This window comes from Quercus lobata, chromosome 5 (genome assembly GCF_001633185.2).
Source record: "Quercus lobata isolate SW786 chromosome 5, ValleyOak3.0 Primary Assembly, whole genome shotgun sequence".
Taxonomy (NCBI): Eukaryota; Viridiplantae; Streptophyta; class Magnoliopsida; order Fagales; family Fagaceae; genus Quercus; species Quercus lobata.
The window spans coordinates 68,155,533-68,165,223 of record NC_044908.1 but is presented as its reverse complement, the minus strand read 5'-3'; the positions used below and the strand labels follow the sequence as shown (position 1 = coordinate 68,165,223).

Sequence of the window (9,691 nt, the reverse complement as noted above, 5' to 3'; positions counted from 1 at the left end):
TGTTCTTTTACTACCAAATTAGGCAAAGCAGCAAAATAATTTTAATTTCATGAAAATTAAAAAACTTAAAAACCACTAGTTTGTTGGTTATGAGATTAATCAGACAAGACAACAAATTAATAGTATGACTTGAAGAAGATTTTGAAGGATCAGGAAAATAATAATAAATTAATAAATAAACAAAGAGTTTGAAGTGGAAGATATTCCCAGTCCAGCCTTGAGCCTACCCTTGAAGACAATAAAATATTTTGGTGGACTCGTGGCCGGAGTTTTGTGGAAAATACTAGAAACGACAAGACCACGCAGGACATTTTTAGTTACTGAAGAATATATTTATACATTAAATCAAAGAGAAATGTTAGTAGACACTTTTTTTTTTTTTTTTTTTTCCATATTTTTCGCATCTTTAAAGGTGACGAGTTATAATAGGATCAATATCACCTCTTTTTATGTGATCAGTAAAAAAATTAATAAAAAAATAAATAGAGAAAGACATTAAGGATGTACACTAACCTTTTTAAAAGAATATAATGGAACAATACAACTTTCACATAAATCCATCGTTGACACCGCTTTAATACGAAGCAATAAGATGTAGCCTTAATAGCAGTGAAAATTTGTGTATTGCAAATGTGTCAGAGATAGCAATTGTTACAGGGAGCACTCCTTGAGGCAACTTATTTCACAACACAACTTATTTCACAATTTCCTCAGAATTAGAGTACAATCAATTTCACTTTTTTTTTTTTTTTTTTTGCTAAACTACAATCAATTTCACATGGATTCATTTATTGACACTATTTTTATTATGCCTCAAAAGTTATGAATAATATTGGGAAAATTTTCATAATATTATTAAAAATTTCATGTCTCAACATATTATAGTAGAAGAAATCAAATATAAATCAAGTATATACTACAGCACTAACAAGGATAATTGTTTATAGAGTTTCTTTTACTTTTTTTTTTCATAACATAGATAATTATTTATGAAATCATGTTAGTTGTACTCATGCACAAAACTCCCACTTTTGTAACATCTGGGAGAGCTAATTAGGTAACCTACCCCCAATTTTTATTGAAGAAATTGAGTACCAAATTTGAACCCGCAACTTGTCGCTTTTGGTGGAAGGTTACTTTTGGTGGAAGACACTTGCTTAAGGCCCGACCTCTAGAGGTCATGGTAGTGAATTATTATTTTATTATTATTAATCATCATTGATCCATTATCTCACCTCCATCTCACTCTTATGTCATTTAAGTTCTCAATGAGGTCATGGTAGTGAATTATTTTTTATTTATTGGTAATCTTCATCGACCCATTATCTCACCTCCATCTCATTCCTATGTCATTGGAGTTCTTAGTGCCTATTAATGCACTACTGTACACAACTAATTAGAGAAATACCAAGATTTTTGTAGCTTAACTAGCACCTCTTAGTATTTCTAACGAAGACATTTAATGTTTAAATTTCTTTTCCTCTAATTATCAAATTAGAGGTTGGAGAAAAGATTGACAGTAGAACTACTTTACTGTCTATCTTTCAAAGAAGGTTTATATGATTGCACCTTTAACTATTATACATTTAGATTCACAAAAAACTAAATATTTACCATAAATAGTTCCTATCCTTCCATAAAAAACCAGAGTATTCTTAATGCAAAAACTGTTTCCGTGAAATGATCCTTCTCTGTTTCAAATTACTCCATTTCAAAAACAAATTGGGAGAATCTTAATACCAAATTCAAGGGGCGCAAAAGTAATTGTCATTTTTTTTTTTTGATTAATTGACTACTGCTCTATAATTTTTTATTTTTTTATTACAGTGCTGTTTTTTAAGCATTTTGGAAACTTTTTAGCATTAGAATAATAGTAAAATAATTAGGATCATTATATTGTAACAACTTAAACTTTTGAAACAAGCGTTATCAAAGAGATAAATCCACCTCTTTTCCCCTGGGTTAACATGTGGGTTAACGGGTTAACATAAAATTTTTATTCTCTCTCCAAAGTGAAGAGTAAAGGACATTCCATAGAAATTATTCTATTGAAACCAATAAAAGAATACTCAGATTTCAACTCCTACATAACTTTCTTAAGGATAAAGAACAAAAGAAAAAGAAAAGAATACCTTTAATCAGCTTTTAACTTTTAAGCATATAGTCTCTCGTTTAATGCACCCCCATTAGACAAATAAAAGAAACCACATCGTTGCATTTCCTTCCGACTAACTTTCCACAAGCCTCCAATTCCTTGCTGCCAAATACATCCAAATTAGACCACTAATACAGACACACATTCGTAACTTTTAGGATTCATAAAGGTGCAACCAGACATGAACCCCAGGTCAAGCCCATCCCTCCACAAAAAAAGCTGTAGGTCCGCCTAGGTGATTAAGATGGTTCCAAAAAGCAAATATCAATTAGCCATTTCATGGAAAGTTTACAGGACAAAATTTCACATAGGAGCACTTATAATTGAGGGTTGATATTTTCTTGACAAATATCTTTCTTGGCAAATTGATATTTGTCATTTTTGTCATGTCCTATATTGTACAAACCGACCATTCATATGTCTACACTCATGTGGCTAGAAATTGGCAACTATCATTTTCATTCTTTTAAAATTTATATTTAATAACAAATATCATGGACAGGGCTTCTCCAAAAGGAGACCCTCTATTGAGTTAAGATTCTAGTTTAGTGAATCAATAAAATTGTTACCTCCCACTGCCATTCATTTATGGAAGAGAGATCTGGAAGGAGCCCAGATTGATGAGCATCATTGCAACATGGAGAAGACCAGATTTATCTGCCTGCAAGTCGGGACAAGAATTTTGGTCCTAAATAATTGTCAATGACTCTAGTATGGTGCAGCTGAACAACCATTTTAAGAGAACACAATTTTTTTATGGAAGAAACAAGGGGTTTGGATGGTATGAAGATCAGTACAATGTTACTGTCCTTATCTAAATGAGGGTAGTGAATGTGGATCCAGATCATCCAACCTGAAGTCATTTGAATTAAGTAGAGCCTCAAAAATCATTTCAGGTAAGTAGAAAAGTCAACCATTGGACAAATTAGATCAAATTAATGGCATTGGTAACTTCACATATATTGTGCATACTAACCTACCCTATCAATTTGTGATCCTTGCAGAGACATATACTATTAAAAGACTGAGACAGCAGAAAACTAATTAAAGCACTCCTTAAGGACAATAATTATCTCATGCATCTTCCCTCTTACAATGTGGGCCCTACAATCATGTGGGACCTACGCATTGTGAGAGGGAGGATACATATATCTAATGGATGAGATAATTTCTCCCTCAATGAGAACCTCAATCATGCATTCAATTGTGAAAATTTATCAACAAACAATGGAAACTCTCTTTCAAACATCTCACCTGATTATACATCTACCAGTCTAATAAGTGAAAATTTACACCCATTATCTCTTAAATTGAAACCAACTTGGAAGGATCAATTAAGATGCATCACCCTAACATTGCAGGTAGTGCCTCAAACAAGGAAATTTACTACTTGGTCCAACTGCTCCAGAAACAATAATTGTTAAAGATGAGAATAAAATAATATAGAGAAGTGGAAGCAAAAAAGAGAGAAGAAAACGAGGGATTACATAGTTTGACCAACAACCTATATCCACATGATAACATGATAAAGCCTTAGTGGCTATATCTTTAGTGTATACTCAAGTCAATGATTACAGTGAATCCTTAACAAGGTTCAGAAACTAGAAGCTAGGGTTAGCCCTAGATGGGCTTACAACACAATTGGGCTTCTTGGGCCATTACATACTTACATCAACATAAACCCAATATCTTTAACAAATACATCATCCAGACATGAGAAACTTTATCATTCAAACCATTAGTAGTTGTGTATGGACTCTGGACTGTAAATTTCCAACATGAATCTATAAACCAATCATTTTAAGATTCTTTTATGCATGGCTGGAAGAAATCGAAGAATTTCTTGGGAATCCTACAAGATCCATTCATTCTTTTTTCTCTGATAGATGGCCAAAACTTCATCTGGGTTCGAATCCTATTGAGAGGTCCACTAGAGATAAAAAATTGTTCAATAGTATGTACTACTGTTCTGGATGTTCAACAGATGAGGGCAAGTACATTCCATGATAAAAAGTATGTTGGATATAACTTCACTCACAGTATCCTCAAACAAAGGACTATCACTCCATTCGTAGACAACAGAACATAATTATTTTATTACTGGGTAACCTGCATCTTGAAGATTATATAACCATTGCAAATAATACAAGAGCACCAGAAGAAGCTATAATTAGTCAATAGTAGGGAAAAAAAAAGAAGAAAAAGTTAAGGTAAGCATCAAGGACTAGAGTATCCAAGGAAACAGGATACCTTTTTTTTTTGCTGCTACGTACCTTAGTTGCTGTAAAATCTAATTAGTTATTGGCAATATCCAAGGATACAAGAGACTTCGGAATTGAACCCTTCATGTTATTCTTATATGTCCAAGTTGAATCCATTATGTTATGTTTTAAAGGTGTTGAGAAACTGTATGATATTGCAAAGGAGAGCAATTGATGCACCAAAGAGAAAAAAGTGGATTTAAGTTGAGGGAACAAAAAGAGGTAGAAAAAGGCCTAAAATAATATTAGCAGAAGTAATAAAAAGGGACATGTTAATTAAGGTACATAGAGTATGATTTTGGATAGGCTAGAATGGAAGAAAGAATACATGTGGTTTGTGGTTGATTCAAATTAATCTGTCATGGTCTCATGGATATGTAGCAGATACCAGCATTTTGGGTCTAAGGCGTCGTTGTTGTCGTGTTACAAGGACAGGTGTAAAGATGAGATATTGTGGTGATAATTTTAGTCATGAATCCAATTTACAAGGAAACTTAGGCATATATGCTGTTATATATTTAAGTAAAAGAGAATTTAGATCAACATGTTCTCACATTCATTTAATACACAGTTCATCAACATAGGTTTAAACAGCATAATCATAAACTAATTAATGACATCACCAATTTAGAGGATAACGGAGTCGAAACATTTACAAGCAGCTACTTTTTACAGCATAAAAAAAAGTATTAGATGTTTGAAACTAAAATAGATGGTTAAATAAGCTTCTGGATAAAACCTCATTGGTATGCCCAATACATGATGTGTAAGAAATACAATACGAGGCTTGGATGGCAAGACATGAGTCAAGGTATATATATATAGATGCTTTGGAGTAGGTTGTGCCATCACGACCAATTTATTTGTCATAAGGGATACTTTTACGTCAAAAGTATGTTGAGCAAAAGACAGCATGGCTGCAGTATCAACGAAAAATCATTCTTACGCCTTAATAAATCAAGCAAACACTTATTGAAATGCACCTGTTCCAAGTTAAGAACAGTATAAGATAGAAACTATGCTTCTGCTTCATTACTAAAAGAACATTGTGACATGTGACAAAGTACACCTTCCTATGTATATCTATTGACCCCATCTGCATTCTTTCAGCCTAATTATTCATCCAGGAAGCCACAGTCACAGCTGGCTATTGAACAACAATAAATATTGTAATATACACTTCTGGTTAACCCTTCTCAAAATGTTAACTCTTCTGATTGAAAGTTGTCAATGAGAATCCATTAACATTTTGTCCCCCCTTTTTCACCTTCTTCAACTTTTGCTCATACTTTCTTTCACCTTTCTTTGCTCTCCATTAGATGAAAATAAAGCTGCATTTGCTAGCATGCATAGAACCCTTCACTTCAAATCAACAAGTCGGGGAAAGTGTCAAATCCATAGCAACTCCATCAATCTCTGGGAGGTTTCTGACCTCATTAAGGAGCCTTGTGAGCTCTTTAGTGAGTTCAATACGAACATAATCAGAACGCTCCTTTGTAATAGATGATTCTGAGAATAGAGTTTCAGTAAGGCAATGATATTCTTGAAACCATTCATCCTCACCATTTTGAGTACAATTATCTTCATAAATAACTGGAGAACTTTCTCGGCGCCATCTACTCAGAAAATATTTATCAGGAAGATGAAAGTAGTTTTTTACTATAAGTATCTTAAGAGCATGTCTGCACAAAATTCCTGAAGACTCAAATTCCTTACAGGAACAATGGATCTGTTCATCTTCTGGTATCCATATGACAAGATGCTCTCCATCCATCTTCTTGAAGTGGCGTACAATATATGATCCATTAGCCATCTCAGATGTTGCATACTGCATGGTCATCACCAACTCATTTTGTAAAGCATTGAAGGCAAAAGGCGTAAGAATGCTTCGTGCATGATCTTCAATGGGTATGCATGTTTTTATACGCATATACTGCATTGCTACATGTGCATGATTTTGAAAGTTAGCAGAAATGCCAACCTGAAAGAGTTCAAGCAAGAGAAGCAATATCAGTGCATGGACTACAGGGAAAACATAAATGCAAGGAGAATAGGGAAAATAACTTTTAACTAATATACCTGCTCAAAAAAGCTACGCAAACATGTTTGTGCACTAAAAACCCCTTTCAAGAATGAATCTACAGACTTTGAATATGCTGTCGTCGCCATTCGAGCAAGAAAGTAACCTCTCATATAGGATAGTGCCCAAGATGCCCGGAAAGAAAAGAGTAAAGCAATGTGTTTGTCTGAACCAAGTCCAAACATGGAAAGCATTTGATTCCATCGAAGATCAAATTCATCCACAGTATCCACATGATATAACACATCAAACTCAGATTTAAATTCTGCATAGCGAGATCCAAGCAGAAGAGATAACCAACTTGGTAGTTTGGAGATAATATTCCATATAGAAGTGACATGTTTAGTGTTTGGTAGCTCACTTCTTATGGCATCTATAAGCCCAGGGTCCAAATCAGTTAGAATTGTTTGTGGACATCTTCCTCTCATGAAACGGACAAAAGTCTGTATTCAAGGTGGGAAATAATTATTGCAAGGGAAGATATATGAATACATAACTAAAACCATTATAAAGGATATTAGCAGTAAACCTGTAAAGCCCATGAGAAGGAACGGGATGTTTCATCCTGTAACAGGACACAACCAAAGAATATGGTTCTACCATGATTGTCAATGCCAAGCCATGCTCCAAAAAGCATTCCATATGTGATTGATCGATAAGTGGTGTCAAAATAAACCACATCACCAAACATGGTGTATGCATGAACTGAGTCACCATAGGACCAAGCAATATTTTCAACCTTATCATTCTCATCCACAGAAAAATCATAAACAAAGTCTTCATCTGTTTCTTTTGTGGCCTTGCATGCCTCCAGCAGTTCCAGCGTATCATTTTCCCTTTTTTCAGTGAGCAAAGCATCATTTTCTTGAACAACCTTCTTACGGTTCTGAACAAAATTTCTGACATCCCTCTCCAAAAATGGTAAATGCCCACCTTGAATCCCCTTTTCCAACTCCAGCACCTTCACTATACGATGAATAGGAAACCCAGCTTTAGAAAGTAACAGTATGCGCTCTTGATCTGCCTCGTGAATTTTACGATAAGCTGGAAGGAGGCGTACTTGGTCATCTTCCAAAAGTTCATGGTTATGAACATTACTGAACTGTACAACAAACCACTGAGAAACACCTTCAACTATCTCTTTCGATAAATACATTTTTGCATCACATCCACATCTCACCGATTTCCTATCCCTATGGTGCTCCCCGGTAGGCTTTTTCTTTGCAGGTGCAAATCCAGAACGATAACAAACAAAGTCGCGTTTATAAATACCCAATTGCGGGCTAAGTCTTGATCTCTCTTTCCTAATTGAAAATCCATTCTTTCTAGCAAAATTGCCATAATACTCAAACGCGTCATCATCACTCTTAAACACCATTCCAACATAAGGAGCAACCATAGATTCCGATGGTACCATATCATTCTTTACCAATTGAGATGCTATGGACGTTTCTTCAGCATCACCCTCATATGAAACATAACATTTCCAATCCCCACATGGGCACTGTTGCCGCCGTATCCATATATTTTTCGACGGTAATGATGTCATTACTTACACTTGGACTAAAGTATACAGTTCAATTATGGTTACCCAAAGCCCCAAAAGCTAGCTGGCAGTACAAATTCAAAAATGGCATTAGAAACAGAAAACCAAAAGATAAAACATAAAAGGTCTATTCTTGCTAGCATAGGATATTCAACAGACTAAAAAATTAATACTATTAAAGCATAAACTTCAATTAAAGCTACTCAAAGCCCCAAAAGCTAGCTTGTAGTACAAATTCAACAAATGGTCTAAGAAACAGAAAATTAAAAGGTAAAACAAAAATGGGTTCTTTTTGCTAGAACAAAGTAAAGAGCTAATACCCAGAAACGCTAAGATTTATGAACTACAAATGGCATGAGAAATATGGGTTTTAAACTGCAAAGGGTTTGAAAATTCACTGAGAAAGAAGCAAACAAAGTAAATGTGTAATTGAAGCATGAGTTAGTGTAAGAAAACTTGGTAAGTGTTGTACCAGTGAGAGAGGGAGGGGAAGTGCTTAAGCCCTTGTTTTTCTTCTTCTTTCTTCCCCAGGTTGAGTGCTTCTACAGTTCTACTTCTGGATTTTCCTACTACTCAGAGTCTCTGACACAAAAAAAAAACTGAAACTGAATTGAAGTCCAACTCCAACTCCAACTCTCACAGTGTGTAGTATGTAGAGCCGGACCCTTTTCTTTTTATTGGGCCTGTAAAGAGAAATAAGGCCTTAAGACCACAGATTGGGCTTGGGTCATAGTTGTTAAACATGGACCTACCCAGCTGGTCGGACTGAAAACCCGGTGACCTGGCACCTAGATTGGTCTAGGTGTTTATGTCAAACTCAATCAAACCCGGTGGGTTTGAAGTGGCCCGTGTAACCCAAATGAGTTTTTATCACCTGATTGAGTTTGTGAAATTTGTAAACTTACATATATAGATCCACTTTATTGACTTGTTTTACTGCTTAATATGTTATAATATGATAAAGACAAAATTTATCTACAAAATTGGTTGTAGTATAAAACTATAACCTTACTCAATAAAATATGTATTACTGCATATTTTAAAATGCTAACTATTGAGTTGCATGTTCTTTACACTTTTAATATACATGTCAACTTTTGTGTCAATCGGATGTTATTTATTATATGATTTATAACCTTATGTTTTATGCACAATTTTAAATTACAAAAACTTGCAATTTAAACAATTTATTGATGACATAGTTATTGATCTTTAATTTTCAAGAAATTTTGCAAGCATGGGAATAGAAGAAGAAGAAGTAATCTAATGGTGAATTTGTTAAAATTCATATCCAATAAAAAGATATTAAGTAAGGTAATTTAAAGAGGAAAAAACCTAAATATTTTTTTTTTGAGATAACAAAACCTAAAGAATTTTTAAAAAAGTTCTTTTCTATCGATCTATCTACCACTAAGATTATCATCCTATCAAAAGACTACTCTGTTATTATGAACCTTGATTTTGAATTATGATGGCTAGTTTAATTTAGGCATATGCTTCTTCTTCTTTTTTTCTTTTTTTTTCAATTTACATATTTATGTTTCAATTCTCAAACTTATATTTATTGTAAAATAAAAAAATTTATTTAACCCTATAATTTGATCGATAACCTACTAGTTGAACTAGTGACCCAATGATCCAGCTAATAG

The 9,691-nt window shown here is 34.0% G+C and overlaps 1 protein-coding gene across 1 annotated transcript; it reads right to left on the bottom strand.

Moving 5' to 3' along the window:
* Positions 1-5,423: 5,423 nt before the first annotated feature.
* LOC115992045 (putative protein FAR1-RELATED SEQUENCE 10) lies at positions 5,424-8,635 on the bottom strand. The gene is made up of 4 exons (XM_031116086.1): positions 8,515-8,635; positions 7,026-8,106; positions 6,496-6,939; positions 5,424-6,397 (listed from the first exon to the last, which is right to left on the bottom strand). Exons 2-4 carry the CDS (start codon positions 8,043-8,045, stop codon positions 5,786-5,788), a joined length of 2,076 nt encoding a protein of 691 aa, XP_030971946.1. The 5' UTR covers positions 8,046-8,106; positions 8,515-8,635; the 3' UTR covers positions 5,424-5,785.
* Positions 8,636-9,691: the final 1,056 nt, after the last annotated feature.

What these genes read in the sequence shown, in the direction of transcription:
- LOC115992045 (XM_031116086.1), bottom strand. Translation starts at nt 8,045, where the DNA reads ATGACATCATTACCGTCGAAAAATATATGGATACGGCGGCAACAGTGC. An exon ending in CCTTCTCATGGGCTTTACAG is followed by an intron (nt 6,940 to 7,025) that starts GTTTACTGCTAA and finishes CCTTGAATACAG; the next exon opens with ACTTTTGTCCGTTTCATGAG. An exon ending in TGCGTAGCTTTTTTGAGCAG is followed by an intron (nt 6,398 to 6,495) that starts GTATATTAGTTA and finishes GAACTCTTTCAG; the next exon opens with GTTGGCATTTCTGCTAACTT.